At 40.6% G+C, this 20,607-nt stretch overlaps 1 protein-coding gene across 1 annotated transcript in view; it reads right to left on the bottom strand.

Annotated features, from left to right (window-relative positions):
• Nucleotides 1-20,607, bottom strand: part of SLCO4A1 (solute carrier organic anion transporter family member 4A1) — a 402,251-nt gene that overhangs the window by 61,829 nt on the left and 319,815 nt on the right. The window contains exons 8-9 of the mRNA XM_053716065.1: nucleotides 17,887-18,914; nucleotides 5,690-5,855 (exon numbers count right to left, since the gene is read on the bottom strand). Coding sequence (XP_053572040.1) covers nucleotides 5,690-5,855; nucleotides 17,887-18,914 — 1,194 coding nt within the window. The remainder of the gene's footprint in view (nucleotides 1-5,689; nucleotides 5,856-17,886; nucleotides 18,915-20,607) is intronic.

The raw sequence follows: 20,607 nt of genomic DNA, 5'->3' as shown, positions 1-20,607 counted from the left end.
TTAACAGGTCTTCTACACAATGTAAGAATGCCTGTCTCTTTATTTGGTCTGAAGACAAGCGAGACATGTGGAACCTTCCCCTTGGGGGCAGTTCCTTGAATTCTAGAAGATAACCCTGAGAGACTATTTCTAGTGCCCAGGGATCCGGAAAATCTCTTGCCCAAGCCTGAGCAAAGAGAGAGAGTCTGCTCCCTACTAGATCCGGGCTACCCCTTCATGCTGTCTTGGTAGCAGCAGCAGGCTTCTTGGCCTGTTTACCCTTGTTCCAGCCTTGCATTGGTTTCCAAGCTGGTTAGCCTGGGAAGCGTTACCCTCTTGTCTAGAGGCTGCAGAGTTAGAAGCCGGTCCGTTCCTGAAATGGCCCTTCCCCCCAGTGATGTCTGAAATAATTTCTTTCAATTCTGGCCCAAAAAGGGTCTTACCTTTGAAAGGGATATTAAGCAATTTTGTCTTGGAAGATACATCCGCCGACCAAGATTTTAGCCAGAGCGCTCTGCGCGCCACAATTGCAAACCCTGAATTTTTCGCCGCTAATCTCGCTAATTGCAAAGCGGCATCTAAAATAAAGGAATTAGCTAACTTAAGTGCGTGAATTCTGTCCATGACTTCCTCATATGGAGTCTCCATATTAAGCGACTTTTCTAGTTCATCGAACCAGAAACACGCCGCCGTAGTGACAGGAATAATGCACGAAATAGGTTGGAGGAGGTAACCTTGCTGAACAAAAATCTTTTTAAGCAAACCCTCCAATTTTTTATCCATAGGATCTTTGAAAGCACAATTGTCCTCAATGGGAATAGTCGTGCGTTTGGCTAGGGTAGAAACTGCCCCCTCAACCTTAGGGACTGTTTGCCATGTGTCCTTCCTTGGGTCGACCATGGGGAACAATTTCTTAAATATAGGAGGAGGGACAAAGGGTATGCCTGGTTTCTCCCACTCCTTATTCACTATGTCCGCCACCCTTTAGGGATCAGAAAGGCATCAGGGTGCACCGGGACCTCTAAGAATTTGTCCATCTTGCATAATTTTTCTGGAATGACCAAAGAGTCACAATCATCCAGAGTAGATAGCACCTCCTTAAGTAATGCGCGGAGATGCTCTAACTTAAATTTAAACGTCACAACATCAGGTTCTGCCTGTTGAGAAATTCTTCCTGAATCTGAAAGTTCTCCTTCCGACAAACCCTCCCTCACTGCCACTTCTGACTGGTGTGAGGGTATGACAGATAAACTATCGACAGCGCCTTCTTGCTCCACTGTAATTAAAACTGAGCAATCACGCTTTCTCTGAAATGCTGGCATTTTGGATAAAATATTAGCTATAGAATTATCCATTACTGCCGTTAATTGTTGCATGGAAACAAGCATTGGCGCGCTAGATGTACTAGGGGTCGCCTGCGCGGGCATAACTGGTGTAGACACAGAAGGAGAGGATGATGAACTATCCCCACTACCTTCATTTGAGGAATCATCTTGGGCAACCTTATTAAATGTGACAGTAGTGTCCTTACTTTGTCTGGACGCCATGGCACAATTATCACATACATTTGAAGGGGGGACCACCTTGGCCTCCATACATACAGAACATGTTCTATCTGAAGGTACAGACATGTTAGACAGGCTTAAACAGGCTAATAATGCAAAAAAAAACGTTTTAAAACAAAACCGTTACTGTCTCTTTAAATTTTAAACAGAGCACACTTTATTTCTGAATGTGTGAAAAACTATGAAGGAAATATCCAATCTTTACCAAATTTTCACCACAGAGTCTTGATGCTTTAAAAGTATTGCACCCCAATTTTCAAGCTTTTAACCCCTTTTTCAAGCCGTTTAATCAAATAACAACCCTTAACCCCACTACAGTCCCAGCCACAGCGTTTGCTGCGACTTCACCTGTCCTTAGGAGTTATACGATACCAAATTAAGCCATCCAGGAACGTTTTCAATGATCACCAGACCCTCTCACATGCAGCTGCATGCACTGCATCCAAAAGAAACTGCGCAGTTATGGCGCGAAAATGAGGCTCTGCCTACTATAGTGAAAGGCCCCTCTGACTGGAAAGGTGTCTAAACAACTGCCTGGTGCCTAAAAACGTTCCCCCACAATAAAAGTTTTATAAATCACCTCAGATTACACAAAAAACTTAAATAAAGCAATTGATTTAGCCCACAAGTGTCAACCAGTGTATAGCCCATAATAAGCCTTCATTCTGTTAAGAGTCTAAGAAAATGGCTTACCGATCCCCAAGAGGGAAAATGACAGTCTTCTAGCATTACACAGTCTTGTTAGAAAATGGACTAGTCATACCTTGAGCAGAAAAGTCTGCTAACTGTTCCCCCCAACTGAAGTTCTCTGGGCTCAACAGTCCTGCGTGGGAACAGCAATTGATTTTAGTTACTGCTGCTAAAATCATACTCCTCTTTTAAACAGAACTCTTCATCCCTTTCTGTTTTAGAGTAAATAGTACAACCGGCACTATTTTAAAATAACAAACTCTTGATAGCAGAATTAAAAACTACAACTAAACACCACATAGTCTTCACCATCTCCGTGGAGATGCTACTTGTTCAGAGCGGCAAAGAGAATGACTGGGGGGGGGAGCCTGAGGAGGGGCTATATGGACAGCTTTTGCTGTGCTCTTTGCCATTTCCTGTTGGGGAAGAGAATATTCCCACAAGTAATGGATGAAGCCGTGGACCGGACACACCAATGTTGGAGAAATTGCTTGGATACATTTCTGTCTATAACAAAATTCATGGATATGATTGCTAGTATTAAATGGGTCACCTTTTAGTGGGATTATTTAAGCTTAACTGGAGCTTTTTGTATATATTTTAGATTTGTATAGGTTGAACTCGATGGACTTCGGTCTTTTTTTTAACCTCATCTACTATGTTACTATGTAACATTTGCATTAGTTTGAAACTCAGTCACATACCAATTGAAAATCATCTTGAGTATGTATAATATCTCTTTTTGCTTTGGCCAATTAGAGGCAGCTATAAGTGAGCTCCTGCACTAATCACACAACACTGTGTAGAATATTGCAGGGTCAGTAGTTCAAATAATTCTGTATAAAAATAAGTAACCAGCGCCCAGGACTGATATCTGCTCACTATAATAAAGACCCCCTAAATAGGTCTAAAAAACAGAACATAGATTAGGATATATAGGAGCGCCACTGGCTAAGATATACCACAGGAGTCAAAATATTAAAATCAAATATTTATACAAGTCTTTAATAATTGACAAAAAATGACAAAATTTGACACAAATGAACAAAAATTTTTAACAAATGATGAGATCAGAATATTGAACCAAACTAATGAACTCACTATAGTACAAAATCTAGGGAAAATAACCCTTTGATTCCTACTACATGAATACAATCCAGAAATGGATTGGTACAGCTCATAAATTTAAAATAGAGTCGTGAAACGTAAGTGTCAATATAACCATAACAATGAAAAACTGATTTCAAATAAAGGAAAAAATGAAGAAAAAAAAAAAAATATATAATAGTGAAGATAACAATCCAATTAAGGATTAGTTTCTTAGTGAAGGACCCATATTTTTGAGCCTCAAAATAAATTCATTTATCAAATTTAGAATAGATAGTGATAGAAATTGGGATAAAAAATGTATACATATATAGGAACAAATCAAATCCCTGCAATATATAATACTCTTGAGTGTAATGTGCAATAATATAGTACAATCCAAAAATAAGTGAATTAAAGCAATACAATCAAATTATTGAGTCAATGCAATACTATCAAAGTTGGGTGGGTCTCACCATTTATAAACCTAAAACTCAACTAGGCTGGTACCAGCTGTAATTCTATTAGCTTTGGGACACACTGGTCTATTCAAATAATAAACTTACATAATAATTGATATAAATCTAGTTATAAATTCATATCAAGTAACAAATTAGATAATAAACTTTTCCAATAATTGATATAAATCTAGTTATAAATTCATATCAAATAACAAATTAAAAAACAATTAAAACATTTTAAATGATCGAATGAAATTATTGTAAGAAAAAATTGTCCAAAAGATATTGTCCAAAAAATATATCAAATCCTGATGAAATGTAAATGGTAGTTCCTTCCTTAAAAGTAAAAGTCCTTGAGTCTATTGAAGTCCAAAGTCCTAATCCTTTGATAGATGTGTATATATAAAAAAACCTAGAAAAAAGGAAAAAAAGTGCACTAAACAAAATGTGCTTACTGGGTATGGACTATTGGAAATAGTCTTACCGTTCAAAAAGCCCGGTCCTGGATATGATTAGCCTCTCAATCTTTCGACTATCCGAAAATTAAGATTGAGAGGCTAATCATATCCAGGACCGGGCTTTTTGAACGGTAAGACTATTTCCAATAGTCCATACCCAGTAAGCACATTTTGTTTAGTGCACTTTTTTTCCTTTTTTCTAGGTTTTTTTATATATACACATCTATCAAAGGATTAGGACTTTGGACTTCAATAGACTCAAGGACTTTTACTTTTAAGGAAGGAACTACCATTTACATTTCATCAGGATTTGATATATTTTTTGGACAATATCTTTTGGACAATTTTTTCTTACAATAATTTCATTCGATCATTTAAAATGTTTTAATTGTTTTTTAATTTGTTATTTGATATGAATTTATAACTAGATTTATATCAATTATTGGAAAAGTTTATTATCTAATTTGTTACTTGATATGAATTTATAACTAGATTTATATCAATTATTATGTAAGTTTATTATTTGAATAGACCAGTGTGTCCCAAAGCTAATAGAATTACAGCTGGTACCAGCCTAGTTGAGTTTTAGGTTTATAAATGGTGAGACCCACCCAACTTTGATAGTATTGCATTGACTCAATAATTTGATTGTATTGCTTTAATTCACTTATTTTTGGATTGTACTATATTATTGCACATTACACTCAAGAGTATTATATATTGCAGGGATTTGATTTGTTCCTATATATGTATACATTTTTTATCCCAATTTCTATCACTATCTATTCTAAATTTGATAAATGAATTTATTTTGAGGCTCAAAAATATGGGTCCTTCACTAAGAAACTAATCCTTAATTGGATTGTTATCTTCACTATTATATATTTTTTTTTTTTTTCTTCATTTTTTCCTTTATTTGAAATCAGTTTTTCATTGTTATGGTTATATTGACACTTACGTTTCACGACTCTATTTTAAATTTATGAGCTGTACCAATCCATTTCTGGATTGTATTCATGTAGTAGGAATCAAAGGGTTATTTTCCCTAGATTTTGTACTATAGTGAGTTCATTAGTTTGGTTCAATATTCTGATCTCATCATTTGTTAAAAATTTTTGTTAATTTGTGTCAAATTTTGTCATTTTTTGTCAATTATTAAAGACTTGTATAAATATTTGATTTTAATATTTTGACTCCTGTGGTATATCTTAGCCAGTGGCGCTCCTATATATCAGTAGTTCAAATAAGTCACATTTACAGAATTAAAATACAGGAAAACTAGGAATAATAATAATAATGATAAAACTACACTTTTAACTACACATATATACATTTTTCTTGTCTTGTTTGTTAGACGTGTCCCTTTAAAGTTTTGCACCTGGTCTTGAAGTGAGTGCAAGGTACAGACAGAGTGAACATCAAGCTATATCAATAATTCCAGGCATGTTACCTTTCTTCCATCTCCGAGGTCTATATACATGTGTGAGCAGCCAGCATAGCAGGCAGAGTAATACATAACATTATCCGCTCCACATACTGGGTTGAATATCTCTTCCAAACATCTGCAGTCAGCATTACATGATGCTGATAGGTTAAAAGTTCCTTCAAGCAGAACACTGGGGGGGGGAAAGCAAGTGGTCATTTTTTATAAGAAAAATAATATAGTATAATAATAATAACAATAATAATAATACCTCTAAAATAAATGTTTCATCATTTTATAGCTGTACATTACTATAGATGTAAACGGCAGGAACACCACTTATGAATCTGTGAAAAACAATGGTGAATCAATGTTCAATGAATTTGAAACATGATTTCACCTTCACAGTGAAGCCCTTAGCAGTCGCACAAATATCTAATAATTTAGGCTAATGTCTTCAAACAGTCTGTGTGCAGCACAAATATGGCAGCCCACTATATTCTACAGACTGTACGTGTGGGATTATACCATGTTTACAGAGATGTGTCAATCTCCCAATTAAAAAAACATAATTTATGCTTACCTGATAAATTTATTTCTCTTGTGGTGTATCCAGTCCACGGATAATCCATTACTTGTGGGATATTCTCCTTCCCAACAGGAAGTTGCAAGAGGATCACCCACAGCAGAGCTGCTATATAGCTCCTCCCCTAACTGCCACATCCAGTCATTCGACCGAAACAAGCCGAGAAAGGAGAAACCATAGGGTGCAGTGGTGACTGTAGTTTAAATTAAAATTTAGACCTGCCTTAAAAAGACTGGATACACCACAAGAGAAATAAATTTATCAGGTAAGCATAAATTATGTTTTCTCTTGTAAGGTGTATCCAGTCCACGGATCATCCATTACTTGTGGGATACCAATACCAAAGCTAAAGTACACGGATGAAGGGAGGGACAAGGCAGGCTTAAATGGAAGGAACCACTGCCTGTAGAACCTTTCTCCCAAAAATAGCCTCCGAAGAAGCAAAAGTATCAAATTTGTTAAATTTTGAAAAGGTATGAAGCGAAGACCAAGTCGCCGCCTTGCAAATCTGTTCAACAGAAGCCTCTTTTTTAAAGGCCCAGGTGGAAGCCACGGCTCTAGTAGAATGAGCTGTAATCCTTTCAGGGGGCTGCTGTCCAGCAGTCTCATAGGCTAAGCGTATTACGCTCCGAAGCCAAAAAGAAAGAGAGGTTGCTGAAGCTTTTTGACCTCTCCTCTGTCCAGAGTAAACAACAAACAGTGTAGATGTTTGGCGAAAAACTTTAGTAGCTTGTAAGTAAAACTTTAAAGCACGGACCACGTCCAGATCATGTAAAAGGCGTTCCTTCTTTGAAGAAGGATTAGGACACAATGATGGAACAACAATCTCTTGATTGATATTCTTGTTAGAAACTACCTTAGGTAAAAACCCAGGTTTTGTACGCAGAACTACTTTATCTGAATGGAAAATCAGATAAGGAGAATCACATTGTAAGGCAGATAACTCAGAGACTCTCCGAGCCGAGGAAATAGCCATCAAAAACAGAACTTTCCAAGATAAAAGTGGAACCCCTTGAAGAACTTTAAGAACCAAGTTTAAGCTCCATGGGGGAGCAACAGGTTTAAACACAGGCTTAATTCTAACCAAAGCCTGACAAAAAGATTGAACGTCTGGAACTTCTGCCAGACGCTTGTGCAAAAGAATAGACAGAGCAGAAATCTGTCCCTTTAAAGAACTAGCTGATAATCCTTTTTCCAAACCCTCTTGGAGAAAGGACAATATCCTAGGAATCCTAACCTTACTCCATGAGTAATTCTTGGATTCACACCAATAAAGGTATTTACGCCATATCTTATGGTAGATTTTCCTGGTGACAGGCTTTTGTGCCTGTATAAGGGTATCAATGACTGACTCGGAGAAGCCACACTTTGATAAAATCAAGCGTTCAATCTCCATGCAGTCAGTCTCAGAGAAATTAGAGTCGGATGATTGAAAGGACCTTGTAGTAGAAGGTCTTGTCTCAGAGGCAGGGTCCATGGTGGAAAGGATGACATGTCCACTAGGTCTGCATACCAGGTCCTGCGTGGCCACGCAGGCGCTATCAAGATCACCGATGCTCTCTCCTGTTTGATTTTGGCAATCAGTCGAGGGAGCAGAGGAAACGGTGGAAACACATAAGCCAGGTTGAAGAACCAAGGCGCTGCTAGAGCATCTATCAGTGCCGCTTCTGGGTCCCTGGACCTGGCTCCGTAACAAGGAAGCTTGGCGTTCTGGCGAGACGCCATGAGATCCAGTTCTGGTTTGCCCCAACGATGAACCAATTGAGCAAACACCTCCGGATGGAGTTCCCACTCCCCCGGATGAAAAGTCTGACGACTTAGAAAATCTGCCTCCCAGTTCTCTACACCTGGGATATGGATTGCTGATAGGTGGCAAGAGTGAGTCTCTGCCCAGCGAATTATCTTGGAGACTTTTAACATCGCTAGGGAACTCCTGGTTCCCCCTTGATGGTTGATGTAAGCCACAGTCGTGATGTTGTTCGACTGAAATCTGATGAACCTCAGGGTTGCTAACTAAGGCCAAGCTAGAAGAGCATTGAATATTGCTCTTAACTCCAGAATATTTATTGGGAGGAGTTTCTCCTCCTGAGTCCACGATCCCTGTGCCTTCAGGGAATTCCAGACTGCACCCCAACCTAGAAGGCTGGCATCTGTTGTTACAATTGTCCAATCTGGCCTGCGAAAAGTCATACCTTTGGACAGATGGACCCGAGATAGCCACCAGAGAAGAGAATCTCTGGTCTCTTGATCCAGATTTAGCAGAGGGGACAAATCTGTGTAATCCCCATTCCACTGACTGAGCATGCATAGTTGCAGCGGTCTGAGATGTAGTCGCGCAAATGGCACTATGTCCATCGCCGCTACCATCAAGCCGATTACTTCCATACACTGAGCCACCGAAGGGCGCGGAATAGAATGAAGAACACGGCAAGATTTTAGAAGCTTTGATAACCTGGATTCTGTCAGGTAAATCTTCATTTTTACAGAATCTATCAGAGTCCCTAGGAAGGAGACTCTTGTGAGTGGGGATAGAGAACTCTTTTCCTCGTTCACCTTCCACCCATGTGACCTGAGAAATGCCAGAACTATGTCCGTATGTGACTTGGCAATCTTAAAGCTTGACACCTGTATCAGGATGTCGTCCAGATAAGGGGCCACTGATATACCTCGCGGTCTTAGGACCGCCAGAAGCGATCCCAGAACCTTTGTAAAGATTCTTGGAGCTGTAGCTAACCCGAAGGGAAGAGCCACAAATTGGTAATCAAGATAGATATGTACGATATAAAATCATACAATAGGGTGCGCTATATTAATATACAAGGTATGTGCATATAAATGTGTGTGAAGTGGATTGTGCTATTTGTATAAGAATTAGGACTTGGGTAAATAAAAAACGCTAAAAATGTATATAAGATGTCCTGTTAAAAGTGATAGGTCTGGAAAAATAGATAAGTGACTTCACATAAACAATAGTGTGTATTTCACAAAAACTTCATCCCCTAAAAAAATGTATACATATAAATCAAGTGATACAGTGTTATTTATATTAAAAATAGATAGAATATAATGAAATATTATATTATTAGAAAATATATAAAAAAACACAATACAAACGATTTCACATATAGTGCAGAGTCATTGGTAGTGCAGAGTCATTGATAGATAGATGCAATTGTTGAGATCAAAAATTCTGGAAGGCTGCTCCACTCCAAACCGGTGGTAAGTCGGTAGAACTGAAAAAATAGAAAGCAAAAAGAGAGAGCGCCTGATGGTGTAATATCGTCAAGATCAAGAATGGTACAGGTATAAAAAATCTCTGCCAAATGGATACTCACAAGGAGCTTGGCACTCGCATGTAGTGCATATAAGCGGGCTGACCTTTATACAGCAGTCAGTACACTGAATATATGGTGGTCGTATCAGAAATCTGTAGTAATAGAAAAAGAAACACAAAAGACCAATAGTGCAATATCGTCTGAAACAAAAATGGGCACAGCAAAGGGCACGGTGTCAGCAAGATGTATACTCACAATGGAGTTGGCACTCCCAAGTAGTGCATTGGGGCAGGCTGACCTTCATACAGCAGTCAGCGCGCTGATAGTTAGTGGCTGTAGTTGGTGGTTGTAGCTGTTATCGGCTTAAGCTTGTCCTCTGCTCACCGGCGTGTGTGCTGAATACTCAGCTATAGCTAGGCTGTTAGCTGTAGAAAGTAAATCCTATAGGTATGCCGTGAACACACCCAGAGATGCACCTGAGGCTCGTCACAGGCCTCAGAAAACACAAGGTGCATACAAAATGGTAAACCACTAAAGATGAGTGACTAAAAAGTTTTTTTGAAAAAACAAATTGAAAAAGGAAGTCAGCGGACAAAATGTTAAGTAAAAATAATAAAAAAGGGTTTTATTAAAGAGCTATAACAACGCGTTTCTCGGCCAATTTAAGCTCACTGGCCGCTGATGAAACGGCCAGTGAGCTTAAATCGGCCGAGAAACGCGTTGTTATAGCTCTTTAATAAAACCCTTTTTTATTATTTTTACTTAACATTTTGTCCGCTGACTTCCTTTTTCAATTTGTTTTTTCAAAAAAACTTTTTAGTCACTCATCTTTAGTGGTTTACCATTTTGTATGCACCTTGTGTTTTCTGAGGCCTGTGACGAGCCTCAGGTGCATCTCTGGGTGTGTTCACGGCATACCTATAGGATTTACTTTCTACAGCTAACAGCCTAGCTATAGCTGAGTATTCAGCACACACGCCGGTGAGCAGAGGACAAGCTTAAGCCGATAACAGCTACAACCACCAACTACAGCCACTAACTATCAGCGCGCTGACTGCTGTATGAAGGTCAGCCTGCCCCAATGCACTACTTGGGAGTGCCAACTCCATTGTGAGTATACATCTTGCTGACACCGTGCCCTTTGCTGTGCCCATTTTTGTTTCAGACGATATTGCACTATTGGTCTTTTGTGTTTCTTTTTCTATTACTACAGATTTCTGATACGACCACCATATATTCAGTGTACTGACTGCTGTATAAAGGTCAGCCCGCTTATATGCACTACATGCGAGTGCCAAGCTCCTTGTGAGTATCCATTTGGCAGAGATTTTTTATACCTGTACCATTCTTGATCTTGACGATATTACACCATCAGGCGCTCTCTCTTTTTGCTTTCTACAAATTGGTAATGCCTGTCCAGAAAGGCAAACCTTAGGAACCGATGATGATCTTTGTGAATCGGTATGTGAAGGTAAGCATCCTTCAAATCCACTGTGGTCATGTACTGACCTTCCTGGATCATAGGTAGGATGGTCCGAATAGTTTCCATTTTGAATGATGGAACTCTGAGGAATTTGTTTAAGATCTTTAGATCCAAAATGGGTCGGAAGGTTCCCTCTTTTTTGGGAACCACAAACAGATTTGAATAAAAACCCTGTCTCTGTTCCGACTGTGGAACTGGACAGATCACTCCCATAACTAGGAGGTCTTGCACACAGCGTAAGAATGCCTCTTTCTTTATCTGGTTTACAGATAATCTCGAAAGGTGAAATCTCCCTTGAGGAGGGGAAGCTTTGAAGTCCAGAAGATATCCCTGAGATATGATCTCCAACGCCCAGGGATACTGAATATCTCTTGCCCACGCCTGGGCGAAGAGAGAAAGTCTGCCCCCTACTAGATCCATTACCGGATAGGGGGCCGTTCCTTCATGCTGTCTTAGAGGCAGCAGCAGGCTTTCTGGCCTGCTTGCCTTTGTTCCAGGACTGGTTAGGTTTCCAGCCCAGCTTGGATTGAGCAAAAGTTCCCTCTTGTCTTGTAGCAGAGGAAGATGATGCTGCACCTGCCTTGAAGTTTCGAAAGGCACGAAAATTAGACTGTTTGGCCTTTGATTTGGCCCTGTCTTGAGGAAGGGTATGACCCTTACCTCCAGTAATGTCAACAATAATTTCCTTCAAACCAGGCCCGAATAGGATCTGCCCCTTGAAGGGAATGTTAAGTAATTTAGACTTTGAAGTCACGTCAGCTGACCAAGATTTAAGCCATAGCGCCCTACGTGCCTGGATGGTGAATCCAGAATTCTTAGCCGTTAGTTTAGTCAAATGAACAATGGCGTCAGAAACAAAAGAATTAGCTAGCTTAAGTGTTCTAAGCTTGTCAAGTATTTCAGTCAATGGAGTAGCTGTCCAAAAGGCCTCTTCCAGAGACTCAAACCAGAACGCCGCAGCAGCAGTGACAGGCGCAATGCATGCAAGGGGCTGCAGGATAAAACCTTGTTGAATAAACATTTTCTTAAGGTAACCTTCTAATTTTTTATCCATTGGATCTGAAAAAGCACACCTGTCCTTGACAGGGATAGTGGTACGCTTTGCTAAAGTAGAAACTGCTCCCTCCACCTTAGGGACCGACTGCCATATGTCCCGTGTGGTGGCGTCTATTGGAAACATTTTTCTAAAAATAGGAGGGGGGGAAAACGGCACACCGGGTCTATCCCACTCCTTATTAATGATTTCTGTAAACCTTTTAGGTATTGGAAAAACATCAGTACACACCGGCACTGCATAGTATTTATCCAGTCTACACAATTTCTCTGGTACTGCAATTGTGTCACAGTCATTCAGAGCAGCTAACACCTCCCCAAGCAATACACGGAGGTTCTCAAGCTTAAATTTAAAAGTAGAAATATCTGAATCAGGTTTCCCCGAATCAGAAATGTCACCCACAGACTGAAGCTCTCCTTCCTCAGCTTCTGCATATTGTGACGCAGTATCAGACATGGGCCTTAAGGCATCTGCGCGCTCTGCACTACGTCTAACCCCAGAGCTATTGCGCTTTCCTCTGAATTCCGGCAGTCTGGCTAATACCACTGACAGGGTATTATCCATGATTGCCGCCATGTCCTGCAAAGTAATCGCTATGGGCGTCTTTGTGTACTTGGCGCCATTTTAGCGTGAGTCCCTTGAGCGGGAGTCAAAGGGTCTGACACGTGGGGAGAGTTAGTCGGCATAACTTCCCCCTCGCCAGAATCCTCTGGTGATAAATTTTTTATGATAAAGTAATTTTTATTATTTTGTTGCAAGTGCATAATAACAAAAAGAAATATAATTCAAGAAATTAACAGTGCAAGATAACAGAAATCCTGGTTTTCTAAAATCACACCATGAATAAAGTGGTACAAGTTACGTGTCATTAAATCATTCAATCTCCATATCATAACCTCTAAGGCCACTGTTGCAAACAGAGGACTTCATAACACCCAGCATTTATGAAACAATATTCAATATAATAAAGGATTTTCTCTTATAGCTGGGGTAAGAGTAACTTAGCATACAATTGTGGTGCTTTGAGGTTCTCTTAGATTACATACTGCCAGGATAAGAAATAATAAGTTGAAGAGATAGTGAAGGGGGAAAAAGTTAGAGAGAGTGAAGAGAGGGAGAGAGAGGTGTGGAATAGAGGAAAGGGTGTCTCCTGACCATTCTACCCAGCTTTATTCGGAATTTGGTTATATGTGGGGTTATTATGGCCCCCATTAATCTGAATTTTATCTATCGTGTTTTGGGGGTTTTGAGGTACAGATATTATGACAGTCCAAGTGGAGGGCTCTAGAAGACTAGACTAGTGTATTAGGACATATTGTGTAATATCCAGTAGTACCATACTTTCTGGAAGGTTTCTTGAGTATCTAGAAGGAATGCTGCCTGCTCTGACATGTTATAATAGAATTTAATTTTTAGTTTGATTTCGTCCCAGTGTGGGGCGCACTCCCTCCAATGGCGGGCTATACATATTCTCGTGGCTGTGCATGCTATCCTAATAAATAGATTAATGTATTTATTAAATTCTTCAAGTCTAACGTGGAGTAACGCTTGTTCTATGGTAAGCTTGATGGGGCTGTCTATGATATAGCTCAAGAACCGTGATAGTTGGTTCCACACCCTGCGTATTTGTGGGCAGTCCCACCACATATGTTTGTAGTCCCCTAGCTCCCCGCAGCCTCTGTAACAGAGTCTAGATCTATCCTTGGTGGAGTGTGAGGTTATCAGTGGTGTTAGATACCAGCGGAAGTTGGTCTTGATGCAGTTTTCCCACATGTCTGCGTTTAAGAGTCCCTTCCCTGCACTAGATAGCATGACATGCCACTCTTGAGTCTCCACCTCCCTATTGATATCCCTTTCCCATTTGGTTTGTAGGGTGGATTTAGTAGTATCTGATGCAAGCTGGATTGCTTGGTATAGCCTAGAGATGGTGTTCTTGGGCCTGGATGAGGTGCTACATATGTTCTCTAGTACAGAGGATACGTTTTTAGATATGGATGGTAGGATAGGGTGGATGATAGAGCTGAGTTGTAGGTATAAAAACCATTCTAATTTGATTGGCTGCAGTTTTTCCTGTAGTTGTGTGTAGCTCATTATTTTACCACCCACCAGCAAGTCAGCTATTCTGTAGAGTCCTCTGTTTTCCCATTTTTGGATAGTGGGGATCAGTTCGTGTCTAACCAAGCTTGTAAGTGTGGCTTTCGCGGAATGTGTGGGAAGAAGAGTTAAAGAGGTGGTCAATCTAGACCATTGTTTAATCATAAGGTCTATTACTGGATAGGTGTGATGCTTCCTATCAAGGCACTGTTTAGGGTCCCAAAGAATCATGTCTCGTGGGTTGATTTCTGCTATATCTGCTTCTAATTGTGTCCAAATAATGTCTCTGTCTGGGTCATTGAGGAGTGCGGTCTGTGCTAGTCTTGCTGCCTGATAATAGTGATTAAGGTTAGGTGCCCCCACCCCCCCCCATTTGTCTGTTCCTAGAGAGGACTGCTGAAGGAATTCGGGCCTTTTTATTCCCTCTTATAAAACCTATTAAATGCTTTTGTAGGTCGTCTAAATCTGGACCTGGTATTCTAATTGGCAGGGTACGGAATAAATATAAGATCCTTGGTAGTATCATCATTTTGACTGCTGACAGTCTACCAAACCATGTAAATCTCATTTTACTCCATTTATTTAAGTCTTGTTTAATAGATTTATATATAGGGGGATAGTTTGTCTGGTATAATTTCGATGAGCATGAGGTTAGGTTTATCCCTAAGTATCTAAGGGAGTTTTTAGCCCATTTAAATTCAAAATTGGCCTCAATCAGTTTTTTGGTATGGTCCGGGAGGTGTATGGGTAGGGCTTCGCATTTCTCTAAGTTAATTTTATAGCCTGAAATTAAGGAAAAGGAGTTGAGGGTTTGGTAAAGGTTCGGGAGAGTCACCAGTGGTCTTGATAAGGAGAGTAGGACGTCGTCCGCGAAGAGAGTGAGTTTATATTCTTTTTGTTTAATTTTAATACCAGTTATATCAGGGGATTTTCTAATATGTTGGGCCAGGGGTTCGATACATAGCGCGAACAATAACAGGGATAAAGGGCAGCCCTGACGGGTTCCATTGAGGACAGCAAATCTTTCAGATTGGTGGCCCATGGCTCTTACGCTTGCTGAGGGAGAGGAGTATATACTTTGGATTGCTGTCATAAATTCTCCAGATATACCTATTTTGGATAATACTGTCTGCATGTATGTCCAGTCAACTCTGTCAAACGCCTTCTCCGCGTCCAATGAGAGGAGCAGAGAAGGCGTCCGTGTCTCGTCCATGTAGTCAATCAGGGATACCATTCTCCTGATATTATCAGGAGCTTCCCTGTTTTGAATAAAACCAACCTGGTCTGGGTGGATCAGTTTGGGGAGTAAGGGCTTAAGGCGATTAGCCAGAATCTTAGTGAAGATTTTTAAATCCTGGTTTATTAAAGATATTGGTCTATAACTCTGACACCGTGTCCTGTCTTTGCCTGGTTTTGGGAGTACTATGATTTTAGCATCTAGTAAGTCAGGGGGGATCATATGGCCTTTTAATATGGAATTGCAGAATTGAACTAGATGTTTTGTGAGGGAAGGTTTGAAATGTTTGTAATATTCCCCTGGGAAACCGTCAGGGCCTGCCGCCTTGCCTGGCTTTAAGTCCTTAAGAACCCCAAGGACCTCTCTGTCTGTAATGTCGGCATTTAAAGAGTCTAATTCTTGATTACTGATCTTGGGTAGGGCTGCTTCCTCCAGAAAAACGTCAAGGGATGTCTGTGTCATTTCTGTTTTTGTTACTTTCCGGCCGTCATATAGAGAGGCGTAGTAGGCTGCGAATGAGTCAACTATATCTTTGGGGTTTGACGTTAGAGTCCCTTGAGAATTATAAAGGGAGGGGATGGACATGTCCCTGGTTCTGTTCCTAATTTTGTGGGCCATAAATTTATCTGGTTTATTAGCATATAGAAAATATTTAGATTGAAGTCTGAGTCCTGCTCTGGATGATTGGTCGGAAAGTAGTTTGTCTAGTGCTTGTCTTTTGTCTTGTAAAGATTTATAGAGACTTGGTGAGCCAGAAAGTTTGTGTCGTCTCTCTAGGTTAGATATATCCCTTTGGAGTGAGTCAAAAAAAGCTTTGGTTTTACGTTTGGCATGTGACTTCATTTGGATTAACAACCCTCTTATAACTGACTTATGAGCTGCCCATACCTGTATAGGGTTATCTACAGTGTTTGTATTTAGAGTCCAGTATTCCTCCATGTGTCTGAGGACCTTCTCCTTATGTGTTGGATATTTTAATGTTAAAGGATCGAAAGACCAACTTTTTGTGTTATTGTGTGGGAGAATCCCTTTCATTTTTAGTAAGATTATGGAGTGATCAGACCACACACATGGGTGAATAGAGGAAGACACTAGGTTAGCTACAAGAATCTGGCTTGAAAAAATGTAGTCTAAGCGGAAGTATTTGCGATGCGCTGTGGAATAAAATGTGTGATCTGTCGTAATGCCGTAAAGGGCTTTCCATGTATCTAGTAGGTTGTGCCCCGCCAAAGTCTGGAGTATTGCAAGAGCCTTTTTATTTAGTCTATGTTGTGTAGCTGAGAGTGGTATGTTTAAGGTTTGAGACTGTGTGTAAAGAGATACATTAAAGTCCCCTGCTAAGAAAATTCTGGTTGCATTCCAGCTGAGGAGGTAAGATAAATTGGTGAAGAACTGTTCTTGGTGTTCGTTGGGGGCATATACATTACAAAAGACCAGTTCAATGTCATTAATGGTGCCTCTGATGATGAGGTATCTACCTTCTCTGTCTGCAATAGATTCAATTAGGTGGAAGTTTAGAGAGGAGTGTAGGAGTATGGACACCCCCCATTTTTTCTGGTTAAGCGTTGAGTGGTAATGTAGAGGGAATTGTCTTTCCCAATATTTCGGGATCTGGGAGGACGGGAAGTGAGTCTCTTGCATGAATATGACTGTGGCCCCTAGGAGTTTATACTGTGACATAGCTTTCCGTCTTTTGGTGTCTGAGTTAAGGCCTCTAACATTATGTGAGACTAATGTAATATTTGTGCTAGCCATCTAGGTGTTGAATAAGTGCCTTAATGTCGTGATGTATCAGTGTGTTTGAGATTACCTGACCCCTCGTGTTGGATCTATCCAAGTTTGGTGAGTCCGAGGTTCCCCCTTGAGTATCAGTCCAACTTCCATATGGTAGGAGCATTTTTGGTCTTATGGTGAGTAATGGTGAGGAGAAGAAAAGAGAGGTAAGAAAGAAAATATTCTGGTAGAAAGAGAGGGGAGGAAAACAAAACAGGTTAATCAAGTTGTACATCATGTTATCAATCCAAGTAGTTAAACCTGTAAAAAATAATAGAAAAAATATTTCTCGACAAAACATGTAAAAATAAACTTTTTCTAGAGGGGTTGTCAGGGGCCGGGGAGATGCTGCCCACCCACCCTCTTGGTGTTTAAGGCAAACATAGTAAGAGAGGTCTTACTAGCTAAACAGTGCTAATAATGTAGATTTAGTCTCCAACCTTTCTATCCTCAAATCTATAAGCTATAACTGGCTAGGATGGAGGACACCCCCTACATTCTTTACCAAACTCTAATCTAACAAGAAACAAAACTATATTCTAAAATTCTAACATTGCTGCTGAGAAAATTATAACAGGCTTTGGTGTTAAAGTTCGTGAAGTGAGTCACCCTGTCTCGTTGCCCAAGTGTTTGGGGGCTGGACAGAAAGAAAGTTAGTGCAACTGGGTCTAGGTTGAGCCCATCAAGTGTTTTTAGGTCTTTTCGTGGGGATCCTTGCCCACTGTGATCTTTGTGACTTCATGGGTATCCTCTGTGGTTTCGGTGTCTCCGTGGACGGTGAAGGACCTGGCGTGGGGGGTATGTCTAGACCTAAAGCATCACAAATATCTGGGATCCCCTCTGCATCTCTGATTGTCAACAATTTATTGTCTTTTGATATATGAAGGGCAAAAGGGTATCCCCATCTGTATTGGATCTGGTGCTTTCTTAAGAGGGTTGTGAGAGGTCTTAAGGCTCCCCTTCTTTGTAGTGTTCTATTGCTGAGATCCTGAAAAAAGTGCACCACGTTACCTCTAAATTTGAAGGTGGGTTGTTTTGCTGCATCTCTGAGTATTTTATCTTTTTCAGGAAACCTTAGGAAGGCCACAATGACATCTCTTGGTGGAAAGTCAGCTTTGGGCTTAGGCTTGAGTGCTCTGTGGGCTCTTTCTATTTCAATTACTGTGGAGGTGTTCACTCCTGTTATCGCACAGAACAGTTGATGGAGGTATGAGGGTAGATCTGTAGGTGTTATAGATTCCGGGATTCCCTTGAGGCGAATGTTACATCTTCTGCTCCTATTCTCCATGTCTTCCAACTTGTCCAGCAGTTCGTTTACTACCTGCTGTTGTTGGGCTGTCTGTTGTACCGCCGTCTCTACATCTTCTATAATGTTGTCATTGTTTTCCTCCAGAGATTCAACCCTCGCTCCCAAGTCTGATATGTCTTTTTTAATATAATTTAGGCTCTCGTTCATAGAGGTGTGCATGGCATCCATTTTTGCCCACAGCTTGTCGAAGCTGCTTGTGATATCTTGTTTGGATACCAGGAGATGTAGATCTGCTCTGGTCAAAGGTGTATCTTCATCTGTAGTGTGAGGCTCCATTGGTGTGACTTCAATAGGTGTTCTGATTTCAGGGTTTTGCTCAGCCAGGTTATCACTTTGCGTTTGTTTGAAGTAAGAGGTAACTGGAGTGTTTTTCCCTCCACCCATTTTTTCTGTTTTATTCAGCCTCTTCGAAGTCATTTTAATATGCTTGTCAGGGTGTTTCTGTGATGGGTTGTTGTATGTAGAGAGGTAGATGAATCACTTTCAGAACAATTATAATACTTTTCTTATCTTGGGTTTAACTCGTATTTTTCACAACATCTTCATGCAATATCAGTAACAGCCACTAGATGGCAGGTTTACATTAGAAATGAAAAATTGCTGAGGAACTTGAGTTTCCCTGTGTGCAGTGACTCTTTTATCCGCTAGGTGGCAGGCTTGTATAAGAAATGAGAAAAAATGCCAGAGAGAGACCTCTTTATGTTACAGCGCTGTTGTCCACCAGATGGCAGGTCTGTGTTAGAGATATCAGAATTAGTGGAAAGTTCAGGTATGGCTGGAAAGAAAGTGAAAGCAAAGCCTGTAACGAACCGCTTATCTGCCGTATATTTCACTGAAATGTTCCCAACTTTGCTGTTACTTTAAGCCTGTTTTTAGATGGAGTTTAGGGTTTATGGTGATCACAGTGCATTTTTAATAAATAACCCCTTTGTCGGAGTTGAGTGGGGTTTCTTGTAAGCCCGGGTTCAGAGAGCGAGGGTATCTTAATACTGGCCACGTGGAGTGTGTTATAAAGCTAGAGGCCAACACCTAGCTGCCATATGCTCAGAATTTTACTGTCCGTAATTGTAGAGAGAGTTATATGGCTGTGGCTTCTCTCCGTTGTCTGTGCTATTGCTCAGGATTTGTTATCATGTTGTGCGGGTCAGTCCTATCCCTTAATATGAGCGCTCCTCTTATACTATCTCTGCCGCCCTTATGTCTGTGTGCGCTCCGCTTGTGGGTTGGTGCGTGTCCCTGTGGGGATATCACAGGAGCTAGAGCCGAGGCTGTGTGGGGAGCGGTGTCGGATCACTTACCCGCTCTCCAGATGCAATGCGTCTCTGATGTTTAGCCGTTCATTTCACTGTGCTGGCTATTGAGAGCGAAGTGTGGGCACTTTGTTGTGGGATAACGGTTTCAGGCACTGAGGAAAGATGGCGGCAGCAGACGGATCTTTGTGTCTCAGATAAGTCGCGACTTTTACATGCTTGGGGTATGAAAGGGGTACCCGCTGGTACACTGCACTCTCATAGTTTAATTCATCCTCTATAGAGCCCTCTTAGGTTGTTTTTGTGCGGGCTGTGGTGCATCTCTCCGGTCTGACTTGCGGAGCTCTAAGGAGAGACGTCCATCTTGGATGTAGGCAAACTCCGCCCCCCCTTGATAAATTTTTTAAAGATAAAAGCTGATCTTTATTGTTTAAAGTGAATTCAATACATTTAGTACATTTTCTCATATGGGGTTCCACCATGGCTTTTAAACATAATGAACAAGGAGTTTCCTCTATGTCAGACATGTTTATACAGACTAGCAATGAGACTAGCAAGCTTGGAAAACACTTTACATCAAGTTAAACAAGCAAATATAAAAAACGTTACTGTGCCTTTAAGGGAAACAAATTTTGCTAAAATTTGAAATAACAGTGAAAAAACAGAATTTATGTTTACCTGATAAATTACTTTCTCCAACGGTGTGTCCGGTCCACGGCGTCATCCTTACTTGTGGGATATTCTCTTCCCCAACAGGAAATGGCAAAGAGCCCAGCAAAGCTGGTCACATGATCCCTCCTAGGCTCCGCCTACCCCAGTCATTCGACCGACGTTAAGGAGGAATAATAGCATAGGAGAAACCATATGGTACCGTGGTGACTGTA

Source organism: Bombina bombina, chromosome 1 (assembly GCF_027579735.1).
Source record: "Bombina bombina isolate aBomBom1 chromosome 1, aBomBom1.pri, whole genome shotgun sequence".
Classification (NCBI taxonomy): domain Eukaryota; kingdom Metazoa; phylum Chordata; class Amphibia; order Anura; family Bombinatoridae; genus Bombina; species Bombina bombina.
This window is presented reverse-complemented; position numbering and strand designations above follow the sequence as displayed.